This window comes from Aythya marila (assembly GCF_965140915.1).
Source record: "Aythya marila genome assembly, chromosome: 24".
Lineage (NCBI taxonomy): Eukaryota > Metazoa > Chordata > Aves > Anseriformes > Anatidae > Aythya > Aythya marila.
This window is the reverse complement of record NC_139065.1, coordinates 2,826,864-2,842,971: the sequence shown is the minus strand read 5'-3', so window position 1 is coordinate 2,842,971 and position 16,108 is coordinate 2,826,864. Positions and strand designations below refer to the sequence as shown.

At 51.2% G+C, this 16,108-nt stretch overlaps 1 protein-coding gene across 8 annotated transcripts in view; it reads left to right on the top strand.

Annotated features, from left to right (window-relative positions):
- PPP1R12B (protein phosphatase 1 regulatory subunit 12B) overlaps positions 1 to 16,108 on the top strand; it is a 112,858-nt gene that overhangs the window by 86,811 nt on the left and 9,939 nt on the right. For all 8 annotated transcript variants that reach the window (XM_082778349.1, XM_082778354.1, XM_082778348.1 and 5 more), the window contains 5 exons: positions 10,777 to 10,793; positions 11,282 to 11,435; positions 11,981 to 12,085; positions 12,358 to 12,411; positions 13,989 to 14,039. In XM_082778349.1, the coding sequence (XP_082634475.1) occupies positions 10,777 to 10,793; positions 11,282 to 11,435; positions 11,981 to 12,085; positions 12,358 to 12,411; positions 13,989 to 14,039 (381 nt within the window). The remainder of the gene's footprint in view (positions 1 to 10,776; positions 10,794 to 11,281; positions 11,436 to 11,980; positions 12,086 to 12,357; positions 12,412 to 13,988; positions 14,040 to 16,108) is intronic.

Sequence of the window (16,108 nt, the reverse complement as noted above, 5' to 3'; positions counted from 1 at the left end):
AACTCGGGCAGTGTGATCCCCAAGATGATGTAATTCTGCCATGAGCAAGAACAAGAACTAAGTGTGTTTTCCTATGGATTTGCCCCATGATTGTGTGTGTCCCCCTTTCACCCCTGTGCCCACAAGGCTGGCAGCCCTCACTAAAACAGGCAGGAGTGTGAGATCTCAGAGCTTTTTAGATTTCCATCCAGCTGAGACCGATACCCGCAGACCTGTGGTGCTCAACATCCGAGCAGGGGTGCAGGAACAGAGGAGCAGGCAGCGGCTGCGCCCGTGGGACAGACATGGAAACCTCGCGGAGAACCAGGCAGCCCAGAGGACGTCTTATTAAGGCAAAGAGCTGCGTGCAGATGGCATTTGCAGAGCGCTTTCCTATGGCATGCCCCGCTGCTCTTTGCAGCATTCCTACTTAGGTGTTAGGATAAAGTTGCTGGGCTTCTTCTCCCACCTTTCACTGATGGCATCTCCACGACTGCACAGCCGAGGAGGGTGAGCGCTTTGCAGGGAGCCACTGCACATCACACAAGGGCGATATTCTCAAACACGGCAGGGCACCAGCAAAAGGCACGCCGAGAAAATTCTGCAGCGTGCCCTGGGGCAAGGTCAGCACCATCTTGTTGTCCTCAAACCTCGTCAAGCTACGGTACCTCATTTCTGTGTCGAGATGGCACAGCCTGCAATTACAGTGACCGTGTAATTACATCCTGTCAGATCACCCTGGGTGTGTTTTACCAGGTGAAAGGGAGGAACGCTTTTTGTTTATTTATCTTTTAAAGACCTTGTTTATGCTGGGCCAGTTGTTTTTTTTGTAGGAAGTGCCCTGTACTTGTGTTTCAGTTCGCCTCTCTGTGCCTTGGCACTCCACAACCCTTGTGTTTCCCCAGGTGCTACAGGTTAGGAAGATGAAAGCTGGAGGAGATGCATGCTCGATGCATGCTCCCAGCTCACGGCACAGGTTTTAAGGGCAACTTCTCAGCCGTTCCCTGCCTCCCTTCCTTTGGAGGAGTGCTCCCTGTCCTGTCATCCCAAGCTGCCAGCCCCCTGCATGTGCTGGGCTGCACCTTGGCTGTCATCACTTGATGCCTGCCACTCGCCTCTCAAGAGGCTGCAGAGTCAGTGTTGGTCCTGGCCATGCCTGAAGGTTCAGTAGAAGGCTTTTCCTGTCTGCTGCTGGGTTGCTCCCTCATTAAGCCACCTTCCCTGCTTGTTCCTTGAGCTTTGCAACAGCATTTTTGGCAGCAGGCTCTCAGCAATCGAGTGTTAAGGATGCTCCATCGTCCGTACCCGTTGATTTTGTCCTGCCTTTCCTTGGAGGGGCTGCAGGAGCCGTGCTCAGTGGGATCTGGGATGCAGGAGCACCTCGAACGGGCCGTATGTTTTCACCAAGTCACTTGAGAGTAATACTCAAAGCAACTTTCCAAACCGCCATGTGTTAGCTGGCCTCCAGATCCAGCCCGCGGTCGTTCTGCTGCCATGGCAATCGCTGCTCGGATGCTTCCCACCCGGGTGTGATTTTGATGTGGACACATGTCCAGAATCCAAAGCAAATCTTCAAGGAAGAAAAGCGAACGCACAAAAGCATTAGCCATTTGAGCTGCAGATGCTTGGTGTGCAAATAAAACCAGCATGTTTTGGGTATTAACACATAAATAATGGCAGAAAATCTTAGAGGTCTGGTAACGCGGCCAAACCAGACGGCTTTTAATCACGGAGCGATGTCCAGGAGCGTTGAGGCGCTGGTAGAAATGCCTGCTCAGATTACAGCCTTCGCAGAGCTCTGAATAAGTGTGTCTGACGGTCAGTTTTCGCTCTGTTGAGTGGTTTTGCAACAAGTTTGGTCTTGTTTCAGATGTTAATGGTAACAGGTTTATTCTCACGTTACTTAGACCTGTGTGAATCACTTGGCTTGCTGCGCTGCTGCTGCAGCCGCGTTAGAACATAAAGGGTGTGCTGGAAACATTGCTCCAGGAAACCTTATCTTCTTGGCTTGCCAGCTGGTGGCTTGGACTCGTGCTGGTTGTGATAAAAACGATGCTACAGAACTTGAAATCAGGTCAAGGAAGTTGTCTCAGGACTTTTTCTTTCTAATGTCGGGGTTGCTGACTGGCCGCACAGTGTCTGAAGAAGCTGCTGCATCCTCTCCGGTAGCCAGCAAAAAAGTGGGATGCTGGAGCTCAAACTTCAACGCAATTAACTTCAGGCCGTGTTCCTCCTCACCCTGACTTGTTCCTTGGTCTGATCAGTGGTTATTCCTCAAGCATCGTATTCCTTAGATGGGTATCTTGAAGAAATCGTTCCGCGTTCTGTTTGTTCTGTATTTTGTTGTTTTCCTCTGTAAATGGCCATATCTGGCAGCGTATCAGGAACGTCTGGCCATCCCCCGGGCACCCCCGGTTCGCTGTTCTCTGCTGTGACTCAGTGGCCAGACAGCTCTCTGCTGTCCCTGGCCGCATCCCTGGGTATAAATAAAATGGGCCAGGGCACGTGCTGTGACCCGCGGAGCAAGAGGCTCACCCAGCTGGTGTCCCTGTGGCTGAACTCTCCTCTTCAACCCCCCTCGCTTCCCAGGGACAGAGCCGGCAGCCTGTTAACTACCGAGTGGTCTGAACGCTCACGGACCTCTGCTTGTTCCTGTGCCCCAGCCCTGATGCGTTTTCTAGGGTGGGCGAAACCCTGCTGTTATCAAAATAACATTTTCTGCTCCTTTTCTCCTGTGCAGTGCTGTGCTGCTCCTGCGGAGGATCCTCACGGAGCGCTAGGGCTGGGCCTGCGGGACGCGGTTTCACACGCAGTGTTGAGATCCCCCTGGGACCTGGCTTGTGTCGTGGTCTGGCTGTTTTAGGCGTGCTGGTGACTGGTCTCAGAGAAAGCAGCACGGGGACCACGTTTCAACCTTCCCACTGCTGCCCAGGCAGCACCAGGTGCCTGGAGAGGGCGGCTGGGCTCCGAGGGGAGCCGCTCGCAGCCCCGCGCCATCGCTCGGCACCTCCGAGGGATGGAGCAGGGAATGAGCCTGTGATACCCGAGGGGTGAGGAGGAGGAGGAGATGTATGACGTGGCTCAGCCCGTGGTCCAGCCACCCGACCGGGCACGCTGGCAGAGCTGGGACAGGGAGGTGCCATGGGGTGGGACCGGGCGGCCAAGGGAAGCGATGGGAGAGCGGGTGGAAACCGTGGGCAGGAAACCACTTCAAACCGAACTGGAAACCAGCGGTTACTGCAGTTGCAGGAACCTATTATAGCTGTGTTTGCCATGAAGGGACTACAAACCCAGAGAAAACAGGGCTAGGAGAGACAGGGCTTGGCCCCATCACATCCCCAGGGCACCAGCAGTGTACCTGTGCCCTTCCAGGCAGCTTTGTGCCGTGTGCTCGCAGATTTCCACCGCACCGGAGTCGCAACTGGTGGTCAGATAAAAACCCTGGGGAGCTGTTAGCATTTTGGTTTGCTTTTTGTAGGGTTTCTGTTGGTTGATTGGTTGCTTGGTTGTTGGTTTTTTTTTTTTTTCCAAGGAGTTTTTTGGGTTTTGTTTTGTTTTGTTTTTTTCCAAGGAGTTGTTTGTGTGTGTTTTTGTTTTGTTTTTTTAACGACCCCAAATTGCTGAGGTTACTCCTGCAGTTCAATAGAAACAAAATCTTCGGAGCAGACGTCCCCAACCAGATTTGGGTTCAGATCCCTGCCTGGCAGCTGGTCTGGAGCTATTTTAGCCTGAAACAAATGAGGAGGGAGAGAGAGACAGCACAAAGAGCCTTAACTCCGACAGCCCAGGGTGCTCAGCGTGGCACAGACAGCTCGGCATACCCACAGCAGCCCTGATGGCTTTTCCATGCGAGCGCTCCCTGCAGCTGGAGCAGTGTCACGGGAATGCTATGTGGCTGCAGGACGGAGGTGTTCAGCAGGCTTCGTCGGCGCACGCTTCGTGCCAAGACGTCGGCAGGTTGGTTTGAGGCAGCTGGATCCTGGCTGCTCCCCTAATTGGTATTTAAACGCCCGATGATAACACCTGGGAGCGTCCCAGGGGAGTGTTTGCAGGGGCAAGGCAGAAGCTGTTGCCTGCAGCCCTGTGGCAGTCTCATACCGAAGAAATTTGGGAGAAGCGATCTTCTTTCTCCCCGTGGGTCACTTGGCCGTTCAGCTTTTGTTGCCTCATGTCTGGAGAGCTTTGTCTAAGCTCGCGTCGCTTTGCGAAATGAAATTTTTCACCAATAAAATTTGATCCCTTAGAAAAAGAAGGAAAAATAAGAGCAGCGAGCCCAGGTTTCTGAATTGTGGCCTTCCCAAAATTAAAATACAATCCAGCCTGACTTTTTACATGGAGAGCTTTATCCCCCAGAGACCCTGGTAATAAACTGCAGCTGCTGCAGAGCCAGCGGGCCACGTGAGGGAGGCGCGGGGAACTGAGGCACGGGGCTGGCAAGCGCACAAAGGTTGCAAGGCTGCAAAACGTTTCGATGTGTTTGGGGTTGCGGGAGATGCGGTCGTCAGTCCGCCGCAGCCGTGTGTATTTGTTTCTGATTAAACACGCGTTGTCCGTGCTGTGAACGATGCGATCCGTCTCAGCCCGCTGCCAAAGCCACTATTTCATCTCGGAGGATCTTCTAATATCATGCTTCGGTAATGGCAGCTTTTATTAAGCAAAGCCTATTGATTTATAGTTTGTGAAAACGTACTTTGCGTCGGGCTTTGGGGAGCTGGAGGTTAGCTGGAGGTGGTTTGGCTACGCTGGATTATTAATCACATCGATGGGATTTTGTAATCCTTGCGTTTGCACAAACGCGAGCGTTAGCGGGAAGGGAGCAGGAGCCATCAGCTCAGCTGAAGCTAGCAGGAAGCTGGAGCAAAGCACAGCTCTCAGGTCAGCAGAGCAGCTTTCCAAGGGAGGCAATGACCTCAAAAAAAAAAAAAAAAGGAACAAAAGCAGCGTTCAAAACAGATCTTGTAACCATTCTGCACCCAGTAGAAAACTTTCCGAGCTCATTGCCCTGCCACTACCCAGCTGGACGGGCGCATCGAGGGGAGCCCCGCCGCGAGCTGCACCCGGCCAAGATGGGGCTGGGGTCTGCACGTGAAGCCAGCAGCCACCCTCGTCGCCTTTCCTCCTTCCAGCTCAGCTTTTGCACAGCTCCAGGGAGATTTGGGAGCTGCAGCAGCAGCACGGGGCACTGGAGACGTTGTCCATGCAGCCGCCGTGCCAAGTGCCCGCACCAGCACAGCCACGGCACCGCAGGAACCCGGCGGCTGCTCGGCACCCAGCTTCCTGCAGCATCCCTGGTGGCTTCGCGTCCAAGAGGGAACGAAGCGGCCCCACAAGCAGCTGGCTTTGTTTCGTATTTATTTTCTAAAACAAACAGGGGGACAGTTGCCAACGCAAGAACAAAATTGGAGAGGTTCATAAAACTTCCTCTCCTGATTAAGAAGGGGGAGGAGAGCAGGGCTGGGGCTGCGCTCTGGGATCTCGTTAAATGGTGGCTCGTTGGCAGGGGTGTTGGTGGGGATCTCGGAAGCAAAACACCCCAAACTAAACTCCTTGAGAACTATCTTAAAATAGAGCAGATTTTCCTAAGGTTGGCCAATTGGAGATAAAGAAGCATAAAATGTTCCCAAAGCATCTATTTTCCTTTTTTTTTTTTTTTTTGGAAGAAATGTAAATAGTAGGCTAATAGTAGGCTTTCTCTCCCTTTGCTGGGTCTGATCCTAGCCACAGAGGAATGCGATTGGAAGCAATTAGGCCAATTTCTGACTTGGCAAGAGAAGTGGCTGATCCCCCTCTTGGCGCTGCCTTTCAGGGCTTCATTTTATCTAAACCTTCCACGAGGAACTTGGTTTTAATTATACTTTCCTGAACTTCCAACAGCTGTAAAAGCTTCTGAGCTTCGAAGGGAAGGCTCCTGCCTTCCACAGTCCGAGCGCGTTTCTAAAATCCAGTCCCGGGGGTGCTCCTGGCGCTTTGCAGCATCGCAAGGGGTCCGGAGGAGTAAAGCCACAGCCGGTGCCCGGCTTTGCCTCGTCCCTGGAGTGGCCAACATGAGAACAGGGGGCAGGAGAAAGGTGTGCAGGGGAAATCAGCCTGGTATGATGCTGTTTGTCCTTGTTCTCAGGTCCTATCTCACATATCCCGTGTTTTGCCAGCCCGGCTTGGCCAAGTCAGCTCTGACCCTGTCTGGGAGGCTTGCAGAAATAACCAACCCCCTTTGCTGCCCTCTGCCACCCCCTAGGCTGCCTGAACGGCCGCGAGGAAAGAAGAGGAGACCTGGCAGGTGAAGGGCAAGTTTGGGGGAGACGTAGGACACCCAGCCTCCCTCCACGAGAGGTCCAGGAGCGAGGGGTCACCAGAAACGAGAGGCATGCCCACGAGCTTTCTGTGCTTTTAAATTACCCCTTAAATTACGCTTCCACGTTTAGGGCTCGGTGCTCTCAGCAGGGCGCCGGGGCCTGGGCTCGGTGCTGGCTGCCGGGAGGGGAAGGCGTGCTGCTTTCCAAACCAGGGCAGCCGCTTCTGGCTCCTCGCCACTCCCCGGGGTCCTCCTCCCCCCCCACCCCCTGAAACGCTGTGACCCTGTTTAGGTTGTGAGAAGGAGGATTTCACAACCCCATGCTTCCGTGGCTGCCGTTTCTAGTCAAACTCCTGGTCCCGAGGGAAATAAAGCAGTCCGGGCAACGCTGAGAGCACAGTTCCAGATTTGCCAGGAAAAAAAGAAAGCAAACAAAGAGCGCTGCGTTCCTAGGGGTGGTGCAGCCGTCTCTCAGCATCCCGTCCTTAACCTGAGCAGGTTGTGCGGCGTTCAGTCAAGAGTAATCAGGAGGAGAAAGCCCTGTCTTGCAGCGTGTCAGTGCACGTTTGTCCTTTGGTGGTCTTGGCTCCAGTTTCCCTATGTTTACCCCAACTTCTATTTCAAGAAATGTTGCAGGGAGAGCTTTGCCCTTCACCTTCTGACTCTGACCTCAGAGTTTGAAGCTCTGGGACAGGATCTCCGAGCAGACACGTCCTTCTTCACTGCTTACATACACCACACAGTGAGAGAGCTGATGCTGCAGAAGTTGAAGTGGCATATTTTGTGGTTTTAAAGAAGAGGCAGTCAGTAGAGGAGCAGTGACGACCGTGCAGGTGCAGCTGGAAGCACAGCAAAGGTTTCCAAGGGCTTTGTGGCCAGCAGCAGGGCAGAACGGGGCTGGAAGGAAGCTGCTTTCTGTTGGAAATGTCACCGATGTGATGTCCCAGTGGCTTCTGAGAACGTTTGTCTGTGTGTGAGCAAATAACAGGGATGTCTCAGCTAAGCACGTACTCCAGTGTTTGCATGCAGAGCTCACGGTTCCCCTGCCAGGTACCTCTCCAGCAGCACAAGCGCGTCCCAAGTGCACAAGATTTCGGTCATCATTTTGTTTGACTCATTTCCTCAGGCTTCAAAGCCTGTCTTTGTGCTCAGAACTGCTGCTTTTCATGTCACCCTTTTTACTTGGAGCCTTTTCTGTAGCTGAAAAGTGGAACTTTTTTTTTTTTTTTTTCTCATTCAGGCTTTTTTTTTTCCCTCTTCTATCATAATTTAAAAAAAAAAATGAATAGGATAAGCTCCTACTTTCGATGCCAGCACTGGCCTCCATGCAAAACTCAAGAAAATATTGAGCGAGAAACTGATTTAAAATAAAATAAATATCCCTTCCTTCCCTGAAGGTAACAGCAAGCAGAGGAATAATCTGCTGATGAAAACTGCTTTGCACCTTCCATTAGAGCAGGGCTATTTCCAGCAGCGGCTATAATGTCTTGTTCCCAGACCCGGGCTTCATCCAGTTCCTCTCAGCTTAATCATCCTTGTCACAAAAATACCACTTAACTGAAACAACATGGTGAGAGGCACCCGAAAATTGAAGGGTGAGGGAAGGACGCGGGCTTTTCCCAAGCACTGTGACTGCAAACATTTCCCATAACTCGGCACCGTGCGATGCCTGCGTCCCTTTGGGATGCCGCGGTGCAGGGCGGCACCTTCGGCAGCTGCGAGGGCAAAGCGGAGCAGACCCTGCAGAAAGACAAAAAATCCAGCTTTGGGCTCAAGAAGCCCCCAAGGTGCCCAGTGCTGGGGTGGAGAGTGTAGGAGGGAAGCCGCAATGCGCTTGTCCTGGCGTTGGCAGGAGCAGGGCCCGCAGGTCCCCTGGTCCTAACTGGTGTCTCCCTCCCCGTGGAGAGACAGGGACAGTTGCAACCTGAAATAATTCTTCCCAGTTCACAGGGAGGTTTTCGAATCCAATAAACTAGGCCCTGCTTTGTTATTTTTTTCCTTCGGTATTTAAAATGATTCCTGTCTTACCCCACCCCTCCTTAGCAGAAGCACACCCCTGCTGTCTCTGCCTCTGGAGATTATTTGTTTCTTTGAGGAAAAAAAAAAAAAAAAAAGACAAAAATGACGTTTTCCTCCTGCTGGAAGTGCACAGACTTGCTTGGGAACCTGCTCAGGTTTGGCTTTTCTTGCTCGGTTTTCGCATCGCCTTGCCCTGCCACGTGTGGACTTCCCCAGCTCTGTTCAAATCCATTATCGGGTGTGTTTGTTGAAATAAATGCAAGCTTGATATTAAGTGGATTACTTGTCGAGCCGTTTGTCACTGTAAGGGGAGTTGTCACTGAAAGGGATTAGCAGAAAGTGCACAAATAACTTCCAGCAAGAGGCTTGTTAATCACTTCCCAATTCCCCCTCCCACCGAACCGCGGAGCCCAGGTCACCGGGCCAAAATTTCAGGGGAGCTGCCAGGCCTCATGCTGGGGCAACCAACGTCTTAACGAGGCAAGTGTGAGGAGCTCTGCTGCCAAAAGACCCCAGAGACCTCGGCCAACGCATTGGTGGCTGAAAACAGGGAATCTTTTTAGCAACACCCAGCGCAAGAGGTTGGTCGTGTGGTGACTGCTTCTTGGCGTGTGGAGGCTCTGAGCCTCTGGGAGCAGGGCTGTTCGTGTCTGGGTTTTGGTGGATGTCCGTGGGACAGCGACAGGCAGGAGCATCGCCTGTGTGGTACAAAGAAAACTTGTGCTGTCCTGCATGGAGAGGGGTTAGAGCCAGTGAAGGAGCCCGGGGCTGGGCCCACTGTCATGGCTCCGGGCCTGTGCCAGCACCTGGATCGGCTGCGACAGCTCTAGGGAGGGTGTGCTAATTAACAGCGGGCTTTGCTTGTCCCTTTTGAGCTTCGGGTTTAGCAGCTTCAGCTTGAAATGTGCTTGAATGAGGCGTTGAACGTGTTGGGCTGCTTCGGTTCGCAGCCTTGGTGTGGCTCCAACAGTGGCATCCCAGGGAGGGCGGCCCTCCAGGCGGCCCTGATGGCAGGCCCCGTCAGGAGGCTCCTTCCTGGAATCCGGGATCAGGGTTTTATTAGGGTAGGATGAATTAAAAGCAGCACACAGAGTGTCATCACGTTCCTGCATCCTGACAAGTCCTGAGGACGGGGCTGAGGGGCCTGAGGCCTGGTGCACCCCTGGGACAGGCCGAGAGAGCTGGGGCTGCTCAGCCGGGAGGAAAGGCTGAGGGGAGACCCGTCCGTGGGGATAAATGGCTGAGGGGAGGTGTCGGCAGGATGGAGCCGGGCTCTGCGGTTGTGCCCAGCGACAGGACGAGAGGCAGCGGGCACAGATGGAAGCCCAGGAGGTTCCGGCTCAATATGAGGGGCACCTCCGTGCTGTGAGGTGACAGTCCTGGCCCCTCTCCTCCGTTACAATGTCCTTGTTCTTGTGTTCGCTTCTTAAAAAGGCTGTAGGGAAATAGCTGGTAGCACTGGCAGGCGGTTTGTGCTCGCTTGCAGAAACAGCATTGCTAATAACACTGGTAGCGGGACGTCGGGCTCAATTTCCAGTTCAAGAGACTGAAAAAGTGTCAGACTGCACCTCGGGTTTGAGTAAACATCTGCCAGATGGAGAAACTTGCAGGAAGGAAGCGCTAGATCAGGGTGGTGCATCCTGCGGGACACCTGTGCTATTGCTGGTTGGCTTTGGCATTTGGAGGAGAAAGCTGTCCAGTCCAGAAAACCCCATTAAAAACTGCGGTTTACCACAACCAGGCCCTGTAGCGTGTTACAGTGCCAAGCAAAACTCTTCTGTAACCTCCCCTGTGCATTAGTTGGCCCAGGTCAGTTTTGGTGTATGAGCAACGACGGAGCTGAGAGCTGCACCGCGGCCACTGGGACATCGATGGGGAAAGCAGAACCTGAGGCACACTACAAGCAGTGTGACGAATATTTTGGCTGCTGAGGGCTCTGATCCCTTCCTCGGGCAGCTCTGCTGTGTTCCCCTGGCTGTCGTGAAGCTCTCCTTGGTAGGGGAGGTGTCTGTCCATGGAGAGAAAAACGGTTTGTGGTTTTCAGACATCCAACGTGAATGCGCCGAGAGCTCAGTGCTTCTGGTCCATAAATCACTCTCACCCGCATCGTGCATAGGACAGCGGTCAAAATCGAGAAGAATAATTTGATTCAAAAAGGAAACAATAGATTAGTTTTGGTCCAAGGAATGGATTTCAATTCCGTAAACTAGGATTTGAAGTTCAAGGTTCAGTAGTTTTTAGGTTAAGGAAAGAAATTAAATCTGAAGTACTTGAGAGCAGCAGAAGCAATTGAAATTCAGGCAGGAATTGGTGAATCGCGGTTTGGGCGTGGGAGGTAGCGCTGTGTAGCTTGTTGTGAGCTTGCTGCTTGTGTCAGAGGTAGGAAACTGCTGCTACGTGGCAGCTCTGCGATTCTTGAATTGAACTGTCAATTCTTCTGGTTATTAATTTAATTTTTCTTTCTTTTTCTCCCCTTCTCCTTTCAGCATGAAAGACTTTCCAGGTAAGAGTTTTGTTTCTTGGATTTTTTTTTCTGTTTAATATTTATCAGTGGTACTTTTTTCTATGGCTTCAGGGCTTCCCAGCACTTCAAACCAATAGCATAAGCTGAAGCTGCTTCTGGCCGTTCGGTACTTACCGTAGCAGAACTGTTGGGCCAGCTTGCTCCCAGCCTTCGCTCCCCAAATTACTTACCAGATACAAAGAGACACAAACCCTCTGTGCCCCGTTAGCAATGGAGTCCATTCCCACCATGCAGATGGGAGATGCACGGGAAGTTACTGCCCTGTTGGGGTTGGGGCTGATACCCACTGGACTTTTCCCAGTTATTTCGGTGCTGCTGCTCCCTGCCCTCGGGCGCTGCGCTGCAGCAGGAGCGTGCTCAGCAGTCCCAGCGCCTGTGCACAGCCTCGAGCCCCAGCCTGGCAGGCTCAGACAGGCAGTCCCGACACGGTCCCTGCTCCATGGTGCTAGATCCTCTTTGCATTTTAGGTTGGAAGCAGCTACAAACCCTACTCCTGCCAGTGACTCCTCCTCCTACAGCGATCGTGCCTCCAGCCGCTCCAGTGCCTACACCCGGAGGGAGAACCGGTTAGCTGCCCTCAGCAGCAGAGCAGAAGAGGAGAGTAACAGGGACTATAAAAAGGTAGGATTTTCAGGTGGATTATTGTCAATGCATGCACCTTAGAAGCTGCCTGCTGCTGCAGAAACCTGCACTGAGAGTCATTGGCACGAAAGAGCAAAATAATTTCTTTTTGTTTTCTCTTTCCATTGCCTTTGGAAATGACTGTAGCCTTTTTCAAATGCTGCAGCTCTTCAGAGGGTCAAAAAAGGACAAGGGGTGAAAGGACACCATGCAAAGTCAGATATCTGGGAAGGAAGAGTGAGGAATGAGGCTGGAGAAATGTTGGGAGGGATGTGTGAAGGAGCAAGAAAAGATGTTGCCGAGCACTGCCAGCATGACCCAAGTATACATACCCAACAGAATTATTTTTTGCTGCTCTAACACTCCAGATTATTTTTTTTCTGAAACTTTCAACATAATCCTTGAAAGCTAATAGTATGGAGCAATGCAAACCCCGCAGCTGCCTCTGCTCAGTGCTGGGACTCGTGGAGTGGCGTGGCAGAGCTGGGTCTGTGCACTGGCCGAAGAGCAGCCTGGTTGATTGAAATATTTGGTTCATATTTCAGTTATATGAAAGTGCCCTGTCTGAAAATCAAAAGCTGAAGACAAAACTGCAAGAAGCCCAGCTTGAGTTGGCTGACATCAAATCTAAGTTGGAAAAAGCAGCCCAGGTAAGGCAGAAACCAACTCCTGGACTAAAGGAACCGAGCACTGGCCCGTGATGAGCCACCACGTGTTTCAGTGCAGGGAGGGATTTGTTTAGCTCGTGGGAGGGAGGGTGCTACAGAGGGGACTTGTATATTTTGCAGAAATAAGAGTGGTGTGAGTGATTCTCTAAGGACTGCTTCTTTGGGCAAGTGCTTCTGTAGGCTATCTAGGCCTTTGTACAGCATCCTATGAAATCCTCTCAGTTTTAATAGCTTTCTATTTTTAATTTACATAGCAGAAACAGGAGAAAACTTCTGACCGGTCTAGCATGCTGGAGATGGAGAAAAGGGTATGTGTCTGCTTTCTTCTGAGTCGCGATCCTTGCCTTGAATTCCTCTGCAAGGCATAGCAATTTCTTGAAGGAAAGTGTTAATTAAAAGATAAGTTATATTTCTGCCTTGCAGAGCAGTTCATAGTGATAATCGTGTTCTGACCTTTTCAATGCCTGCGACTTCCCTGCTCTCTTTGCAGATCAGCCACGTTCTGGTCTCATTCCTTTGTTACAGGAAGCTACAGACCAACAAATAGTGGTGCATGGTCCTATGGGGCTGTTGGTCCATTATGCTTTAAAATATTATTGTTCCTTGTAAATAAAGTTACAGGGCAGAGAGGGGAGCAAAGCACAACACCAGCTGGGTGTCTGTCTGACGATTACACTTGAAATCTGACTGTCTGAATGCTCCTTCCTCCGAACTGAGCAGTCAGCTTTATTGCAGCAAGCTAAGCTGCCCTTGCAGCGTGTGGCTGTCTCTGCCCTAAATGACCTTCAGCCAGGTCAGAAGGGACTCGGGGAGGTCTGTAGTCCACACACCAGGCACAGGCAGTGCTGAATTTGAACTGCCTTCCTCGGGGCTTTGTCCTGTCATTTTATGGAGATTTGTAAGTGTTGAGGCTCCACAGCTGTGGCCCCTTGTTCTGGTGCTTAAATATCCTCAGAGTTAACTTTTTATCTTGTATCCTGTCAGGACCTCCCCTGCTTCAGCTGATGGCCATTATCTCACATTCTCCCACCACATGCCTTAATGGTTAATTAAAGTTAGAGCCAGCCATCACTGCCATCTGAACTGGCAGCTGGGGGAAGTCGTGACATGGGTGGAGCTTTGCTTTTGTTAAAAAGAAAACAAATGTGGCAGTGAGAGCATTGCCCTCAGCAGGACATCCCCAACCAGAGGGAGCTCACCCCCACATCCTATCTCCCACCCATATAGGGTGCTTCCAAGATGGGGCAGCATTCTGCATTATTTGTGTTGCATTAGGATCACAGCAGGCACAAACACAGGTTTCTGACAGAGAGAAAAGAGCGTTGCTCAGAGAGGATGGCATTAAGTGCTTCAGGACAGCTTCTGCAATTTGTGTACCCGTGTACTGGTTGGTTCCCAAAATCTGCTGCAGCAGTCAGTCAGTTTTGCAGCTCTAAATTCCTAAATTTATCTGGGAGAAGCAGGATTTCCAGACACCTTTCCCTGGTCGCTGTTTGGTATTTGATGGGCTCTGTGGGTTTTGTCATCATCTCCTTTGCAGCAGGGGACTTGGGGGTACGGTTACCTGCACGGCTTCACCTGCACAGCTCAGAATCACATTTCATCAGAAAGGCCTGAAAGCTGGGGTCACTAAATGTAGTGGGGTAGCTTCATTGAAGAGAGCTCAGGGCTGAGAGGTCTGAAAAATGGGCCGCAGCACGGATCCCCTGCTGGTTCACCAGCTGCTGTGTCCCATCTGATCAGGCCGGTAACCTGCACATTGCTCTGAGATGCTTTTCAGTGACTGTTCATACATACGACTCTTACTTTTCCTTAAAAGAAAATGCGCTGTAAGTTTTTCCTCTAAATCCACGTGACAATCTTTGTTACGAATCTTTGTGAACAGGAGAAGCGAGCCCTGGAGCGGAAACTCTCTGAAATGGAGGAGGAGATGAAGGTAGGAAATAATCTATTCACTCTATTCTATTTTTTATGCTTTGTGTTAATGTCTTTGGGGATTGTCACCCAGGAATAGGATATTAAAAGTATACATGGGAGGGGACTCCTGTTACCTCTGAGTGTGTTCCTTTATGCACAGAGAACTTAATTTAAGGGCTATGTTCTCCAAACATGAAATAATAATAAAACTGCTCCGATTGCACCATATGTTTTATTTGTTAATGCTGTTTGATCTGAGAACTGTGAAGGCTGTTCTCCCTAAATGCTTTCTAAAACTAACCTTTTGTGGCATCCATGAGTTTCAGTTTGCTGATCCCCTGTGCTAGTCTGCGGCCCAAGTTAAGTCGTTGCGGTTCTCTCCAGATGGGTAAGAAGACAAAGCTGGCTTTTGAGATCACGCACACTAGCCAGGAAAAAAAACACGGAGTGATTGTATTCCTGTACTCCCTTCCTAAAGCATGTCACTGGAAGGCTGTGGCAGTAAGTCAGCCTGGAATGGATTTCAGCAAAGAGGAACTTGCTTCCTGATGAAACGTACAGCATGGCTTACTGTCACGGGACATCCCCCACTGACTGCTTCCTTCGCGTTGCCCTCTCTCTCGTGGCATTGCTTCGGAGGACGGTGGCCTCCTGCCGTGGCTGGGATGCCCTGGGAGCATGGGGCTGGCGGGGAGCACTGCAGGGCAGGGAGCAGTGTGCTGGCCGCCTAGGAACGCCTGAACCTTCTCACTGATCTTGCAGTGTTACAGCATTGGACGCTGTGTGTTCGTGCTCGTGTTCACAGAATGCTCCTCTTCGCTCAGTGCCCTGTGCTTCCCTTCCCTCTGAGCATGATCCAGGTGGGACCAAGCTACTTTACCAAGGAAAGATGCAGGGCTGAGAGCCGTGAGCTCTCTCACCGCGGTGTGCTGATGGAAATAATTTCCTGCCGTCCTCCAGGAGGCTCCAACTTCATTTTTCTATTTCAAGCTTCATGTATTTACCAAGGGTACAGCTTTGAAGGACCCGCTGGTTTGTGCTGCATCTTCTGCTGCAGTGAGCACAGAACAATTTGGTGGAGTCTTACTGCAAAGGCTCTCTTTTCTTTCAAAGAGGAGAAAATAAGTGTGGATGTGCTAGCTAGAAGGGGAAGGAGAAAGGACTGAATGTGCCTGAGCTTCAGGTCCTTTGTCCACTCCACAGGTGGCAACATTTAACTCCAGAGATTCTTCCCCATCATTACAGAAATGGGGCCTTCAAGAGAAACACGGGCAGTAGCATTTTGTGTTGTTTCTCTCACTCTGTAGATTACTCCACAAACCAGCTCAGGCCTTGGAGTAAAAAGACAAATTGGTGTCCCCTAGTGGTCTGTCGGTTTGGAACATTTATATTGGTTCAGGAAGCAATTAGTGAAATAAGGTGCCTGTAGGGACCGCTGGATGCTGCCAGAGCGCCTCTGGTTCAGCTAGTTGGGAGCTGCAGGCTGATGGAAGCCAAGATGGTGCACTGGGAAAAGCACTGCCAGGAGTTTGACGTGTTCTTATATTACCCTGAAGCTGCTGGTCACTGCTGGGGACAGCGCAGGAGCTGAAGCAGCCTGTGGGCTACCTGGAAATGAGCTATCAGATCCTCAAGAGTGATGCTTGCTCTTTGCTCCCTGCTGTGTTCCTGCTGCATTAAACAACCAAAATGAGCTTTTGTTAGTGGAATAAATAGACACGGAATTTGAAAGTGCCTCTTCTGAGGTCCTACTGTGTTTCCTTATCAAATCCTCAAGTTGCAATTGCGGTGGAAAAGTTAACTCCATCCCAGCCAGACCCGGTACAGCGCTGAGTACCTGTGTGTGCTGCGACATTTCTTTTGTGACAGCCACTTAAGAAAAAGGAGTATGAAATCCATGACAATAAAAACGTACTGGGCAAGTCCGTAAGGAAAACAGGCTTTCCATGTCCACTTACATCACGTCTTACAGTTGAAGAGTTGGCCCAGTTGTGTTTGTGCAGAGTGAGATAACCTCTGCAGAACATCTGCGTTAATCCCTAGGGTGGAAGCAGTGCCAGGAATCAAACCTATTAATGCTGGCTGGAC